The sequence below is a fragment of the Somniosus microcephalus genome, chromosome 6, assembly GCF_052327205.1.
Source record: "Somniosus microcephalus isolate GS21.2 chromosome 6, FLI_Smic_1.0, whole genome shotgun sequence".
NCBI classification, from domain to species: Eukaryota; Metazoa; Chordata; class Chondrichthyes; order Squaliformes; family Somniosidae; genus Somniosus; species Somniosus microcephalus.
In genome coordinates, this window is record NC_140992.1 from 48,075,663 (window position 1) to 48,093,006 (window position 17,344).

General features: G+C 40.4%; 1 protein-coding gene across 2 annotated transcripts in view; it reads right to left on the reverse strand.

The window, feature by feature from the left end:
* The window catches only part of mcf2l2 (MCF.2 cell line derived transforming sequence-like 2), a 469,404-nt gene that overhangs the window by 218,896 nt on the left and 233,164 nt on the right, over positions 1 to 17,344 (reverse strand). For both annotated transcript variants that reach the window (XM_085990152.1, XM_085990151.1), the window contains exons 6-9: positions 11,123 to 11,239; positions 8,959 to 9,108; positions 3,783 to 3,907; positions 1,489 to 1,603 (exon numbers count right to left, since the gene is read on the reverse strand). In XM_085990152.1, the coding sequence (XP_085846278.1) occupies positions 1,489 to 1,603; positions 3,783 to 3,907; positions 8,959 to 9,108; positions 11,123 to 11,239 (507 nt within the window). The remainder of the gene's footprint in view (positions 1 to 1,488; positions 1,604 to 3,782; positions 3,908 to 8,958; positions 9,109 to 11,122; positions 11,240 to 17,344) is intronic.

The window sequence follows — 17,344 nt, forward strand, 5'->3', positions numbered from 1 at the left end:
TATGTGAAGAGTAAGAACAGATATAAGAAATTGAAAGTCCACGGCAAACATCAGAGATTAAGATTGTTGTGAGAAAGCAGGATTGAAGTAAAAGTCTAACAGACTTTCTTTTGTGTTTCAAAAGATTCTTGGTTATCAGATTTTCAGGAAAGATAGGGAAGGAAAAAATTGGGTTGGGTAGTCATGATAATGAAGAATTCTATCGTAGTGCTAGAACATAAGGATGTTCTGGGGGTTGCATTAAGACAGAATCCTTGTGAATAGAATTAAGAAGTAGAAAGGGAAATGGCACAATTCTTGTACATTATCGGGCACAAAGGGTAGCGATCAGATAGAAGGGGAGATCTATATACAGTTTAGAGATATGCATGTAGTGGGCTGCTACATATTGCACAGTATTTAAAGCCTTTTGGCAGATGTTGGTGCAAACATGCTGACCCAGCCATGGAGGCTCTTTGTTTTGATGCAACCAATGTATTCTATGTCAGTATCACAGAGCTTACGGTACAGCGCAGGTGTGTATATTCTCTGCTGAGTGTAAAATTAAAATTAATGCCTTAGCCCTTTGTATGCCAGTGTTTTTGTTTGTACCTGTACCTGCTTTATTTGCTCTTTATGTAGTTGGCTAGGCAACATTGCTTACTGGTGTTATACAACCTAAAGAGCATTATTTTTTATGCATGTCCTGAAAGTGATAACCTAGTATAAACTGTTCTGGAGGTTCAGTGCCTGTTTCCAACTGCTATTGACACCTCAGCCTCCTGGACAACATGAAAAAGAAACACAGAAACCTGTACAGGCCAGTCAAATTAACATAATGTGCGATAATCTGTCTGACGAACCTAACTACTATTGTGGAAGCTGGAGACTTTTCATCGACTTTTAGAGATGGTGGGGGGGAGGGGGGATTTTTTAACGATTGGCCTCCTGTTTCTCGGCTGAAAAATGGGTGACCAGAGAAAGATCTGGTGAGGACCTTTGATAATCATTTTCCCATCTGATTCAATTTTCAAACAGGCCTTTAAATGGGAACCCAGCACTTCCACCCAAAACAGGTGGCCTTGGATGAACTGCTGATATTGTGCCCGTTTTGAGCCCGACTTGAAAATCTCCCATGAGAGATCTGACAGAAGAAGCAAAGAACTTTTAGCTGAGGAAAAACTTTTTGGGGACTTAATAGTAATGTAGGTGTACAAAACTACATGCTGCAACATCTACCTTCAACATCATGACTGGTCTTAGATTCAAAAAAACTTAAGTTGTGCTATTCTTGCACAGTGTGCTGAATGAAATAGAATGTAAATATTACTTTAAATTTAACATGCTATCATTTTTTAATAGGAAGAAGCAGAATTGGTCTCAACCTCAAATATGCATTATGTTTTAATTACAGTAAGATGATGCAAGTAATTCAACATTTGAAATCTGCAGAAAACACCAATTAATTTCACAAAAAAATCCATATGCTGTGTAGTAGGTGAAAAGTACCTCCCGAAAGTCTTGTTCAAAATGTCGCAGCTGTAGGCATTGTTCTAGTTTAAGGTGGTGTTTGGACCAAAACTGGTCAAAGGCATTTTCAGTTTCATCCAATTGCATCAGTAACCTATCACAAACATAATTTGGGAATACCAAAGAATTACAAATTGGGCATCAATAGATATTAAAGAATAATCTACTGTAAATTATGAAATACTTCTAAAATAATTCCATTTGAAACAAAATGTTAAGTATAAAATTAAGATGAATAACATTAAAAGCCTTTTTAAAAAAAATAAAAAAAAATTAAAGTACAATTGAAGGTAAAAACACCAATTGGTATATTTCCAAGCTGTAAAGACCAAAAAGTCCTTGATTTGGTTCTTGATTTGTATTGTTATCTAATCTGAGTGGGCAGTAACTGGAGCACTTTTTAACTGGCCTTAGCACCCTTGGATTAGACAGCAGAGGTGGGAGGGGGGGTGGGGAGAAGGGGGGTGAGGGTGGAGAATCAGTCAAGATAATCACTGTGCAATAACTTCTGCTGGAAAGGGCACAAGTGTGCACATCAGGTAAAGGCAGGACCAGTTTTGGCTTTGATGCCTCTATTGCTTGAGTAGCCTTTTAACACTGTCTGGCATCACACATCAAGAATGGCTACTTGGGTGAGGCCCTGGAGGCAGCTGGTACCTATTAAATCAAATTGCAGTAACAGTTAGTGCCATCAGGTGAGGAGAGGAAAACATTTGCTTAAAAACAACAAAATCGAAAATGCTGAGCTATAGTGTGGTGTGAAGAAAAATTGAGCTGCTTAGTGATATCAAATTTGAAGATGCATTTATCAAATGTGCTGTCTTTTTATATCAAAAAAAGTCTTCACGGTTACAAAGGGTTATGATAAGGTAAATATTGATAGGTTGTTTCCACTGGTCAGCAAGGTGGCAATGAGGGGGAACAAAGCTAAAGTAATCACAAAAAGGATTAAATATTTAAAAACAATATTTACATATAGGATGGTCAAAATTTGGAATTTCCTACCTTTAATGAACCTAAATTTATAAATTCTTTAAAAAGGAATTGGATAGCTGTTTGAAAAGTTCAACTCTAAGTGGTATGGTGATCAAGCAGGAGAGCGGAATTAGACTATATGGCTCGTGGAGAAAAACACTGGCATAGACTTGCTGGTCCAAATGGCATGTTTTTTCTGGCATTCTATGATTCTGATTCTGAGTCAACCTTATGAGCAAAATCCTCACAGAAACATATGATATAAAGTTTTATGTCTATAATCAATGTTTATATAGCTATTTTCTCAGATTTCATTAGTCTGACATCCTTCATTGACAGCACTATCAACCAGTATCCAACTGCCAATCAAATGTCAAACCTGAACCACTGGGAAAAGACAGGATGGCTATCACTACAAAAAATTTCAGCAGCCCTTTTCCCAAGTAAGTGCTATTGTATTATATCCAACTTCTACTCCATCCTATCCCCTTGAATGCTCCCCCACACACAACCCATCTGCTGTCTACTCGCCACTGCATTCCTGGGTCTGAGGTTCGGCCCTGCCTGTGCTCCACATCCCCATCATGCTGAACTAAATAAGTATTCTTCAGTTTGCTGTGAGCAAGTCCACAAATTCACTAATTCATTTGAAGATTGTCAAAACTACACTTCAAAATTAAACGCTTTGTATTTTTAGAGTTATCTTTCTCCACACATTTTTGTGTTTCCCCTATCTGCCCAAATGACCACTCTCTATCAAGCAGTCACATGTGCAACTTGTTCCCAGGCCCTGATGATGCCTTATGTAATAGCAGCCAGCTAGCACAGTAAATACTGACGCAGTTCAAGATTTCAAAAGGAATTTAGATTAATTTCTGATTCAGCAAAGACTGAATGATGGATTGAGTTGGATGGGATAATTAGCAATTTCTCAACTTGGAATCTTATGAAATGTCTAGCAATTTTTGCTATAGTTATTGATAGAAATGTGGTTAATATACAAATTCAGGTAGTAAATGTTGCAAGATAAACAAATATAATAATATATGTAGACTTTTATCTTCAATAAAAATGAATGTTGTAAAGAGTGATGTTTCTGGTATGGAATCATTTTCATCTGAGGACAACAAAGAAACTTTGAAAATCCAATTTTAGTTGTAAAATATTTAACAATTATATTTCAAACACAAAAAATGACTGATTTAGTAGGGTTTATCACTAAAATGTTTGACGCATGCTTTTATATGACAGTTTATGCAGTAAAGAAAATGTTCTGGTGTTTGAAGATTCTCACTAACCTTTCAACGGTAGCCATATTTTCCAGTTCATCATAGTTCAGTTTATAATTAGGATTTTTAGTAAGTGGCTCCTTAATACATATTAGTAAAGTGTTGCCTTCTTTTACTGCCAATTTCAATTTCTCCTGAGAAACAAAAAACATTACCTTAGTTATCATTGCTTTGAAATGACAATTCATTGCGATCTTTTGCAAAAAAAAAAGCGATGGCATTTTACATTAATTAACTGAATGCTGTGCATTGTCTGAATGACAAATGTAATTGTACATTCTTTGCCATTTCCTGTGCATGATCGAATGCAAACTGTGTGACGCTGAACGCAAAAGAGCAAACTGTTACTAATCGGATCCTTTGGCAGGATTGTTGATTTTCTGTATATGCTAATGCTATTTTGTTGAAATAGCCACACACATGTCTATATAGTGTTACTTTTCTGTTAAGTCACATGAGTATAAATTAACAGTTTGCTACTTTGGACATACGAGACATTTCTTTTCCTTGGAACGGCTGTGATGATATACAAATATCTGCACTCTTTCATCATTAAATTATGCAGAGCAATAGAAGTGACAAGAGTATTGTCAGACTTGCTTATATGGTCATCTATGCATGTTGAACTCCATTTGGGTAAGAATGAATAAAACTGATCACAATCCCTCAGAGAATGTCCTAAAGGCTGGTTCCAAGTCTTCCATTTGTTAAATTACCCTGATATAGTCACTGACAATTTTCCTTGGTTAAATCTGGTCAAAACACCCAATTACCAGCTAGCTAATTTAAATGGTCACTGAGCTGTGCAGAGCAGGACTGTGCCAGTTTAGATGCCTGGCATTTTTGCTGATCTCAGCCAGAATAGCAGTAGCAGTATTACAATTGGTCACAGTATGGAGGGGAAAAATCACTCACGCCTGATCATCATCCAGCAAAACCTGCTGGATGTGCACACCAGCTGATGTTGAGTGGGAACAGCATTGAAGTAGGCTGCAATGTCTCCCCATGATAGAATATCCTGATGACACTCATTGCTAAGGCAATGGAACAATGGTAACAATGAAATTACTCTCTACCAACTCACTAACAGGAAGTTATAAAATGAGACAGAGGCAGCAGCCATGCATTTTACATCCTGTTTCTAAAAGTATGAAAAAATATAAATGGAGCTAACTCATGAACAGGAAGAAGTGTCTGTATGGTTGGACACAATAGAGGAAAGCACGACTAACAAAGTTCAAGGAGAAAAAGTACGTGTGATTAGGTGAGATAGCAGTACATAATTTAATTTTTACCAGTATACTAAAATGTTTCTGAATCTAATAACAAACTGCTTTGAGATTCTTAGTCATTCCATTGGCTCTAAGTACCATGGTGATCCAGCTTTTTGTTGTAACTTTGAATTAACGACAACTACTTACATTTATATACCGTCTTTAATGTAAGAAAAAGCCCCAAGGTGCTTCACATGAGCGTAATCAGACATAAACTGACACCAAACCAAAGCAGGAGATATTAGGGCAGGTGACTATAAGCTTGGTCAAAAAGGTCAGTTTTAAGGAGTGCCTTAAAAGAGGAGGGCGAGGGGGGGGGGAGGTTTAGGGAGGGAATTCCGCAGCTTGGGGCCTAGTCGACTAAAGGCACGGCCTTTAAACAGTGACTGTCAGCAGGGCTAGTCAAGAATGGGAGGTATCACAGCTGAACCCAATCCTTTTCTCGTCCAGCATCTACCTATGCACATTTTGCAGCAGAGGACAATAAATAAAGATTGAGTGAAAATGCTTGCTGATTTTCCCCTCTTTAACCAAGAGACAATGGGACTGACTGCAGAAAATCTATTGCCATCTTAGGTGAACCAGAATAGGGATTTCTCGTGGACCCTACTTGGACTGTATGGCTCACTTCCACACTTCCTTTACCCACTGAGCCATCAAAGGAGCTCTTAGATGCTTTATTTCTGATGCACACAAGATAGTAATTTACAAACTCAATAAAGAGCTAAAATAAATTATACCAGAAGGGCTGGAGGTAACGGCTTGACATTCCGTACATGCACTTGATTTAACAACTCCAGCATGTAGTAACACTATAAATAAACGTACATGCCAAAGGTTATGTTTTCTATAAGTTATGTTAAAATCCATGCCTGTAGGATCTTTGCATTCTTTATGATTTATGTGCTCAACTGAAATTCCAAATTATCTATACAAGAGAGTTTGGATAATTGTGTACACAGAATTCCAATGGTTCATTATCACTTATTCCTATTGTATATATGCTTTTATCCAAGTGTAACATTCCACGGCAAATCCATCATGCATTTGTAAGGATTTGGCTGCATTGCAAACAAACGAATGACTACCAAATATATTTCCCATTTATATAAAATTTGTTGACTCATTAATTTTAATGAGGTTCAAAATTAATCAGCAGTTAATAGGAACAGCTACTGTTTGCCATTCTCTGGAATGCAATATTTCTTAGATGGGAGAATTTATAATGGGGAACAAGTAAATGGCAGGGCAATTAAACAAATACTTTGGTTCTGTCTTCACGGAAGAGGACACAAATAACTTCCCAGAAATGCTAGGGAACCAAGGGTCTAGTGAGAAGGAGGAATTAAAGGAAATTAGTATCAGTAAAAAAATAGTGCTGGAGAAATTAATGGGACTGAAAGCTGATAAATCCCTAGGGCCTGATACTCTACATCCCAGAGTACTAAAAGAGGTAGTCATGGAAATAGTGGATGCATTGGTTGTCATCTTCCAAAATTCTATAGATTATGGAGCAGTTCCTGCAGATTGGAGGGTGGCAAATGTAACCCCACTATTTAAAAAAAAAAGGAGGGAGAGAGAAAACGGAACTATAGGCCGGTTAGCCTAACATCAGTAGTAGGGAAAATGCTAGAGTTTATTATAAAGGATGTGATAACAGGACACTTAGAAAATATCAACGGGATTAGACAAAGTCAACATGGATTTATGAAAGGGAAATCGTGTTTGACAAACCTACTGGAGTTTTTTCAGGATGTAACTAGTAAAATAGATAAGGGAGAACCAGTGGATGTGGTGTATTTGGATTTTCAGAAGGCCTTTGATAAAGTCCCACATAAGAGGTTAGTGTGCAAAATTAAAGCACATGGGATTGGGGGTAATATACTGGCATGGATTGAAAATTGGTCAGACAGGAAACAAAGTAGGAATAAATGGGTCTTCTTTGGGGAGGCAGGCGGTGACTAGTGGGGTACCGCAGGGATCAGTGCTTGGGCCCCAGCTATTCACTATATATCAATGATTTGGATGAGGGAACCAAATGTAATATTTCCAAGTTTGCTGACAACACGAAACTAGGTGGGAGTTATGAGGAGGATGCAAAGAGGCTTCAAGGCGATTTAGACAAGTTGAGTGAGTGTGCAAATTCATGGCAGATGCAGTATAACGTGGATAAATGTGAAGTTATCCACTTTGGTAGGAAAAACAGAAAGGTAGAGTATTATTTAAATGGTGCTAGATTGGGAAATACTGATGTACAAAGGAACCTGGGTGTCCTTGTGCACCAGTCACTGAAAGCAAACATGCAGGTGCAGCAAGCAGTTAGGAATGTAAATTATATGTTGGCCTTCATTGCAAGAGGATTTGAGTACAGGAGCAAGGATGTCTTACTACAGTTGTACAGGGGCTTGGTGAGACCACACCTGGAGTACTGTGTGCAGTTTTGGTCTCCTTACCTAAGAAAGGATATACTTGCCATAGAGGGAGTGCAGCGAAGGTTCACCAGACTGATTCCTGGGATGGCAGGACTGTCTTATGAGGAGAGATTGGGTCGACTAGGCCTGTATTCACTAGAGTTTAGAAGAATGAGAGGGGATCTCATTGAAATGTATAAAATTCTGACAGGGCTAGACAGAGGCAGGGAGGATGTTTCCCCTTGCTAAGGGGTCTAGAACGATGGGTCACAGTCTCAGGATACTGGGTAGAACATTTAGGACTGAGATGAGAAATTTCTTCACTCAACCTGTGGAATTCTCTACCACAGAAGGCTGTGGAGGCCAAGTCACTGAATATATTTAAGAAGGAGATAGATTTCTAGACACAAAAGGCATCAAGGGGTATGGGGAGAGCGTGGGAATACGGTATTGAGATAAAGGATCAGCCATGATCATACTGAATAGTGGAGCAGGCTCGAAGGACTGAATGGCCTACTTCTGCTCCTATTTTTCTATGTTTCTATTACTGAATCATATCCACAAGGGAAGTGAAATAAATAAAACTGGCTTAGGGTACTGGTAACTTTAAAAACTATCCAGAACCATTCCGTGCAATAAGTGTTGTCGTCTGGACTTTCCCTATCAAATACAGTGCTTGGAATCTTAATTCAACCTTGTTACTAAAGGTGCATTAACCTACAAATTAGAGTTGGTGCAAACCAGTTTCTGTTTCACACTGACGCTAAAATTGCGTATAAGCCTAGAGTTGGGGCCTGACCTGATTCCAGAGAGGAGCAGTGCAAGACTACCTACTGGGATCTGATATTGCATGGTGTGATAAACACCAGAGTGGCGTTAAACTGGATTTCAAATGCTCTATTTCATAGGTAAAGTAATTTTTAGATATGCTGTTACCATTAAGTAGGTTTTTACTTAATGCATTTTTTAAGATTCAATTGGCAATATGCAATGGGGAACCACAAAATTCAGCAATGCCCAATTCATTTTACAGTCTGTATGGAATCTCTTCATTTACAAATACAGTAATAAGAATCAAAGCCAGAATTCCACATTTTTCCCCAACCTTTAAATTTGTCTGTCTCCATGAAACATATAAGCCTTGAAATGACCGTTGGCAATATTAGCAGATAGACGTTTCATGTGTTTGCATGACATTCCTCTGTCAGCTATGTTACTGGAGGTATAATCATTTGAATGGGGTAATAGTTCTACTGAAATAGCAAAGGGACATCCTCCGAATGTGTTAAGCATTCATCTGCTAATATTGCTAATGGTACCTTCTAGGCTTAAGTGTTGCATTCTAAGCATTTGTCAGAAATCAAGAGAAAAGCGTATTGGTTTCTCATTGCTGTTTTCATTGACGTAAAATGGTTCCCATAAAAAAAAAAAACAATTTGCTCCTCACTTATCATGATATTGAAATGTAGTAACACACATAGCCACCATAACATCTACTACCTTTAGATCATTGTGTTTTTCTGTGTGAGTCGTGAGCAGTACTTTTGTGGATTGGACTTCATTGGGTAATTCAGTCTCTGCAAGTTCAGTGCCAAACGACTGTAATAGCTGTGCTGTTGTTTTCACTGTCATAGCAAAATTTTCTATGGCCTGAAAAGAAATATTTGGGTATTCAATAAAACCATGCAATCTAAACATAAGCCCAATATATTTTCTCTCAATTTCATAGTAAATTGTTCTGCTTGCTGTACAGCTGTTTTATGTTAAATAATTGAGAGCCTTGAAAACCAATTGAAGTGCAGATAAATATGAATAGTAATTTACCTTTACTATTACAAGCTAATAAACTAACTGCATAAAGGTTCTTGTAACTGAAAAATACAAAGTTACACTTGGCAACTGACTGTATGTTGCAGTAACCAAGGGGTTAAAATAATACATACAGAATAAAGAACAACAAAATGTTCTGGGACTTTGATCAGATTGATCTACAGCTGATACAATTAACAGGATTGAGGTGGCAGCAAGGTGATAGTGTCTGATATAGCAGGGGAATGTCAAGGTTTATCTCTGCCTGCAAGCAGTTAAAGTGACAGATCACTGACAATGTTCCCTGAACACTCATTTGGGAAAGGAGAAAAATGTAGTTTTCAGACATAAACTGAATAGTGTGAAAATGGCAATGTGTGTGTTGCTTCACGAAAATGGCATCTCGCCCTTCGCCTCCCCGTTTTCTTTTTTAGGAACTTGCTGTATTTGCCCATTAAACTCGCCACAGAAAGTTAAGTCTACTCATTACAAGCATAAGTACCCTTGTGATAAGTGTAAATTACTGCCAATCAACCTCTTTGGCACTGAAAATTTATTATTACAAGTGTGGAGTTTCATTCCTTCAGGTTTTGAATTTTTCAGGGAGATTTTTAAAATGTCAAATTTTTAATTTTAATTTATTTTTACTTTTCTCTCTCTTTTCTCTTTCTCTTAATCGAATCTTTCATTCCCCCTCTTTATTTCTCGTTCTGTACCTGATTTGACATTGAATTCACCCCCTATAATTCACCTTCGTTCTCAGCCCTTCCTGTGTTTATTTCCGAATCCTTAAATCTCATCGGTTAAGGAGATAGCCAGTTGGTTGCCCTGTTCACTTGGGTCCCAGATGTCCTCTTTCTCTCGCTGTGCTGTTATCAGCTCACACTTTCAGCAATTTTGTGGGCAGACATTTTTTGAGCTGAAGGGTGCACAGGCAAGTCTAACTAATGGCAGACATGGTTAGATGCCCTGCTACAGCAAAATCTTGCCCCCCAAAAAATTTGCATAGTGGGGGGATTTGACCTAGAATTTTTGGAGCTCCTCTTCTGCTACCTGCTCAGTCCCCCAGACTAGATATACTGTGGTCTGTAAGTACTGTAAATAATAGTGAATATTATTTACTTCTCTATAAGCATACTTGTTTGGGGTCTTGAATTGACAAAAGGCTAAGGGCTGTTTAGCAACATACTGCTCATTTTTGACAGTCTGTTGCATATTGCTCAATTTAATTATTATTTGGAATGATTCCCAATTTCAGCTGTGTTTAGCAAGTACAAAGATATTGCATAATTACCTAAAGTTGCTTTGCAAGATATCTGGTTCGATATGGGGGCCAATCAGAGAGGATTTGGAGAATCCATTTGAAAATTATTTTCATGCAAATAGCGGTTAGAAAGTAAGGTTCTCCGTGCCAACACAAAGCTACCTAGGGAGCAGGTTTTGTGATTCACTTCTGTTCTGTCCCGTATGCTCCTGCAAAGGCCAGCCAGGATACCGCACGCACTATAGATAAATTAGAATGTATTCATTGGCGTCACTAGCGTGGACATTCAGCTGGAGCTTCTAAAACTGCTTGCCTTTACACTAAGAGGTGAAAGGTTGTTGGGCGTCAGAGTAATGGTTTGCAAGGCAGCGCCACTCTTAGTACTTTGCAGGCAGTTTTATTGGAACATGGTTTTGTTCGGGGTATTCATATATTTAGTGGGAAAGGTGGTCCAAAAAATTGCTATTAATTTACTGCCTCCAATCTAAAAATCAATACTGCAGCTGAATAATCAACAAAACGGAAAAGAAAAAGAGGAGGAATGAAGGATTTAAAGAAAATAAAAATAAAACAATTTTTTTTTGCACTCACGGTTCGATGGTGAATCCACTGACTGTTACAGTATTCCAGAGTGCCTCCCAAGTCTTTTGTCAACTGACATTTTTCAATGTAGTTGTGCAGATCTGCTATAGTGTTTAACATGATGATCTGGAACAGAGACAATAAAAAGTGGCCCTTTGAGCCGTCAAGCCATCCTTCACTTTCCACAGGGCAGCATAACAACACACAGCCTACATAAATATCTGGAAAAACAAATGCACCATTACATCTGATTCAAATAAATTATACATAAGTATAATGGTGAATTACAGCAAATAAACTAGTCATAATACAAGATAGTTCATAAACAGCTGCTGTACTTGTGAATTATGCAAAGTAATGCCATCAGGGTGCATCATCATTTAAGCACTGTACCATATCTAGAAATTTACCTCAACCAAATCAGGCTTTTTTTTTAGAAAAACACTTAGGCCAGAATTTTACCGGCGCTGAGAGGACAGGATTGGAGGCAGGTCAGCTGTGAAATTTGAAAAGATTGACCGGGTCGGGAACCCACTACTCTCCCAGGTGTTGGGTCTGTCGGCACCGAACAGACCCGACACCAAGTGGCAGGGTAGGCAATTTAGATCATTAGTTGATTGTTAAGAGGCAATTAAGTATTACTTTAAGCTTACCTTTAGATTTTTAGAGTTTGCCAACAGCTTCCCCGCGTCTCAGGGATTAGACTAGGTAAGGAGGTCGGGTGTTGTCAGCATGGGATGATTTACTAACTTGACAGCTGCAAATGGTCTATAAAAGCTCCCATTTCATCCCGTTCCAAGGTTAGAACTGTTGCTTACTGCATTTGCAAGACAGATTGAGCTTTATGCAGCTAGCATGTCCTTGGAGCCAACTCTCTCTCCAGTGTCACCTCATTGGAACAACCTCTCTCACCAATGACACATCGCTTATGTCATCTCAACCTCACCTGCCATCTCTTCCATTAGCATCGGTGCCCTTGAAAAATCTCACCTTGGTCCTCAGAATCCCACCACGATCAGCCCCAACACCAGCATCACCGGGCACACCAGCAGCACCAACATCAACACAAACCTTCTCCGCAATCAACTGATGCTGCACAGGGCATCAGCACCAAACCACACTGCTGCCCGGGACACCAGGGATGGCCTCACCATGGCCAGATTTACTTCACTTGAAGGCTGCACACCCTGGATGCCACATAATGCACCAGGTTGGCACCAACGCACACCAACACCATAAAGCGTCCCTACAATGTCCAAGCCATTCCTTTCACACTCATCACCATTGCGATGGGGTACGCTTATGTCTCACCATTCACTGCAACTTACTAAGCCACTTCCAAAGGTGCACGCAAACCTGTTCAAGAACGCAAAGTGTTGAAAATAAAGATTTCAATGTTTGACAGCACATTAACAGAAACTTCACATGAACACTGGCTAAAACACCCAAGTGCCTACCCTTGTGTGGTGTTAGTTGGTATGCTTGCACTAGGATGAGGGTGAGGGGTGGCTTGTGAGATGGGAAAGTGATAATGTAGATAGAGGGGGATGGGTGGAGGTGCAAGCTAAGTTGTTGAGTAAGGATGTGCAGGAGTAGAGTAGAGAAGGCAGAGTGATGGGGATGTGATGAGTGTGGCTTTGCAGTAATATTTCGTGATCTACTGAGATCATTGAAAGGTTTGCGCCACTACAGCCTGGTCCTCCTGACGACACCCTTGCTTGTGTCCTCCTGTGCAATGTGCAACCAGGCTGCGTTGATCTCTTGGGGAGGTTTCTTCCACCTGTTGGAAGGGAAGAGGACCTTCCTATGTGCTGTGACTCCCTCCGTAAGCATATGGAGGGATTCATGGGGGAGTCTGGGTGCAGCCCTGTGCCTTTGGCAATCATTGTCAGTGTTTGTAGCACCTCAATGCTGTACAGCACAACTGTCAAAGTAAATTTGAACATGGCCCCTTTAAGGAAACCGGCTGATAACGCGACTGACTCCATCAGACCTGCTTCCTTTTAATTGGCCGGGAACCTCGTTGGGCGGGCTTAACAAGCCCAATCATCGTAAAATCACTTCAACAGAGCGGGCTGGGACCGCGCTGCCGACCCCGGCCGCCTCGGTCGGCGAAATCGCGGCCTTAAATATTTGTCCAGACATATGTAAGACACAATGTACAGCCGGGTAAAAGGTAGCCAATTCTTATGTAGATATTCTTAGTTTATATGGCAAATAAATGTAATATTTTGACTAGAAATTTTACCCAGATATTATTGTGAGCCCATGTGTATGAAAGGGCTCAGCTAAGGTCATGTCCCTTTAGTCACATCAGTCTGTGGTAAATGCACAGATAATCCTTGGACCTATTAACATAGTATATGCTCACTCTTGATTGTTCAGATTAGATTATCCCTTTGCAAGCTGCAGTCAGCTGAAACCATAAATGTGCAAGATCCAAGATCATTTGTCTTTTATTTCCAACATTTTACAACTAACCAATGTTCTCAAAAAATGTTAACATATTTTGAGAAATAATAAATTGTGTTCAGCAAAGAGTGTGTTCTACAACTGGAACTGTAATATTAATGGCCCAGAAATTCCGTTCGCAGGCCTCCCGCGGGCGGAGGGCTGCGATCTGGAAAAATCTGCGCCTGGACCGGAGGTCTCCCGGGAGGCGCAGAGTTCCGTTGCCGGGCCTCCCCAAACTGCTGGTGTGCACGTATCCCAGAGGCGCAGGCGGTTCGCAGCGTCCCTGGGATCACGTGGGCCATGGGGAGCCAATCAGAGAAGGGATTCTCCATTCATACATTTGACAGGAAGACCTGTCAAATATATGAATAGAGATCACCCCCAAAAACATAGAAAAACTTTAAATAAATTTTTTAAAAATCACATTTTTAAAATGACTTTAAATTACATAAATGAAGTATTTTAAACAAAAATCTTACTTTTTGAAAAAAAAATTAAAGTTTTTAACGGGGCTAAAAATAAACTTACCTTTAAAGTATTTTTACTTTTTCAGTTCTTATCCTGGTAAAAGCTGGCCTTACAATTCTTGCGCCTGGTAAAAGCAGGTGTAAGTGTTTTCTGCGGGCGGAGGGTCTCCAAAAAGCGGAACTCTCCGCCCGCAGAGGCCCTGCTCCAGCACAGCTGGAGGATCTGTCGAGCTTTCTTGACAGATCGGAAATGCCGGTTTCCAGCGCATGCGCCGTGCATGCCTAAAACCAACATTTCCGATGTCCCTACAAGTGAGTACACAGCGTGTACCCACCTGTAGGGACCAGAATTTCTGCCTCATTGTACTTTGGATAAAAAACTAAGGAATGAAGGAATCCAAATCCAATCAGAAACAAAGTCCTATTCAACATCCTGGACTGAGAGATGCTGCTCACCACTGGATTCTGTGGAAACTTTCACTGACAAAGCTCAGAGCCAATGTCAATTGAGCAACTCCCTGATGAGCTTGTGGCATAGATTGATGGATCTCTAGAAGACTACAACAAAATTAAAACTTTGAGAAGACAGACGATTAGAAAAAGTATTTTCCCCAAATCCAATTGGGAGGTGGGGGTGTGAAGAAAGATACTTTGGCCCGGAATTTGCAGTGGGTAATAACGGAGAACTAACAGTGTTTGCTGTTATTACCCTTTTGAAACTGACCGCAACTTCAGGATGTAGCGCATGTGCATCCTAATGCACAAATCCTGAAGTTGCGGTCAGTCCATTCACTGCTCCAACACTGGCTGCGCAGTGACTCCCCTCCCCATAGCTGGCAATCAGTGTAATCAGGGAAATCAGTGAAACTGACAAGAACTTGGGCTTTTCCGCGGTAATATCGCTGTTAAATACCCCATTAAAAGTTAGGCCTTGTTGGATTAGACGTAACTGGGGTTTTAACAGCATATTGACTGATAACAAACTTTATGGCCCTGAAAAACTAATTTTAATTTTGTGTCAAATTTCTCCATAATGACTGAAAATACAATTTTTAAGAAACTTTAAAAAAAAATTATATTTTTTAAAAGTTTGTTCATATTTATTTCAGGTTTACCTTTTCCCCATGTGAGAGCCCCTACCTTTGTTTTGCTCTCTAACATTTTTTAAAAGTCGGAATAAAAGCAACTTCTTCCAAATGGTAGAGCATGCATGACACATGCTATTTTTTATTCATTCTCGGGATGTGGGCATCGCTGGCAAGAACGACAGTTATTGCCCATAACTAGTTGTCCTGAAAAGGTGATGGTGAGCTGCTTTCTTGAACTGCTGCATGTGGTGAAGGTGCTCCCACAATGCTGTTAGTTAAGGAGTTCCAGGATTTTGACCCAGCAATGACGATGGAACAGCGATATATGTCCAAGTCAGGATGGTGTGTGACTTGGAGATGGTGGTGTTCCCATGTACCTGCTGCCCTTGTCCCTCTAGAAGTTGGAGGTTGTGGGCTTAGGAGTTGCTGTAGTGCATCTTGTAGATGGTACACACTGCAGCCACAGTACACTGGTGGTGGAAGGGGTGGAGGTTTAGACTAGTGGATGAGATGCCGATCAAGTGGATGGTATCGAGTTTCTTGAATATTATTGCAGTTGCACCCACCCAAGCAAGTGTAGAATATTCTATCACATTCCTGACTTGTGCCTTGTAGGTGGTGGAAAGGCTTTGGGGAGTAATGAGGTGAGCCACTCGCCGCAGAATACCCAGCCTTTGAGCTGCTCTAGTAGCCCTGGTATTTGTCATTTGCTGATGATTGGAAGTAGACTGATAGAGCTGTAGTTGGCTGGGTTAGATTTGTCCTACTTTTTGCAGAAAGGATATACTTGGGTAAGTTATCACATTGTTCGGTAGATGCTAGTGTTGTAGCTGCACTGGAGCTAATCTACAGAACAAACGGGAAACCGTTCAACCTCCGCCTCCTCCAGTCCAGGTCCAAAGTCACCTCATCTAGTATGCAGACGACGCTTGCATCTGAGGCCGAACTCCAAACCATTGTCAACACCTTCACCGAAGCGTACGAGAGCATAGGCCTTATACTAAACATCCGTAAGACAAAGGTCCTTTACCGACCTGCCCCGCCACACAGTACTGCTCCCCGATTATCAAAATCCATGCCGAGGCCTTGGACAAAGTGGACCACTTTCCATACCTCGGGAGCCTACTGTCAACAAGGGCAGACCTCAATGACGAAGTCCAACACCGCCTTCGGTCGCCTGTGGAAGAGAGTGTTTGAAGACCAGGACCTCAAACCCGGCACCAAGCTCATGGTCTACAGAGCAGTAGCAGCCGTAGCACCATCCAGGGCAAAGCAACCCGCTTGATTGGCAACCCATCCACCACCTTAAACATTCACTCCCTGCACCACCGGCATACCATGACTGCAGTGTGTACTATCTACAAGATGCACTGCAGCAACTCGCCAAGGCTTCTTCGGTAGCACCTCCCAAACCTGCAACCTCTTCCACCTAGAAGGACAAGGGCAGCAGGCGCATGGGAACACCACCACCTCCAAGTTCCCCTCCAAGTCACACACCATCCTGACTTAGAAGTATATTGCCGATCCTTCATCATCGCTGGGTCAAAATCCTGGAACTCCCTCCCTAACAGCACTGTGGGAGTACCTTCACCACATGGAGTGCAGCGGTTCAAGAAGGCAGCTCACCACCACCTTCTCAAGGGCTATTAAGGATGTGCAATAAATGCTGGCCTTGCCCTCGACACCCACATCCCATAAACCAATTTTAAATTTTTTTTAAAATCCTGCAACAACACAATAAAAACTGCAGATATGATGAATCTTAGCGTCAAGCCCTATTATGCAAATCCAAGGCACAAATCTATTATGCAATGATAAATTATACATATATCTGTTCACGGAATCCTACAGCACAACTGGAAAAACGTAGGCAAAGTTGGTCTTCAAAGAATATGTTATTACTCATCAGAGTACTATCTTGATAACTTATGATGCAGAACTATGTTTACTGGGTGACTTTACATATATGGGAATATCTATTATGGCAACAGATACAGTTGCCTAGTTTCTACACAATAGTGACATATCTTGACTAATTTTGAAATGATATTGGTTATCAAATAATCCATGTCACTGAGTGTATTTCAATCAAGGAGCACAATTTTCATAAGATTACATAGATTTAGCACTTAGTTATACAAAATCCCAAACAGTATGACCCACTGGTACCCTAATTATGATATGTCTATTATAATAAGATACCTAATCTGCGTAACACATCA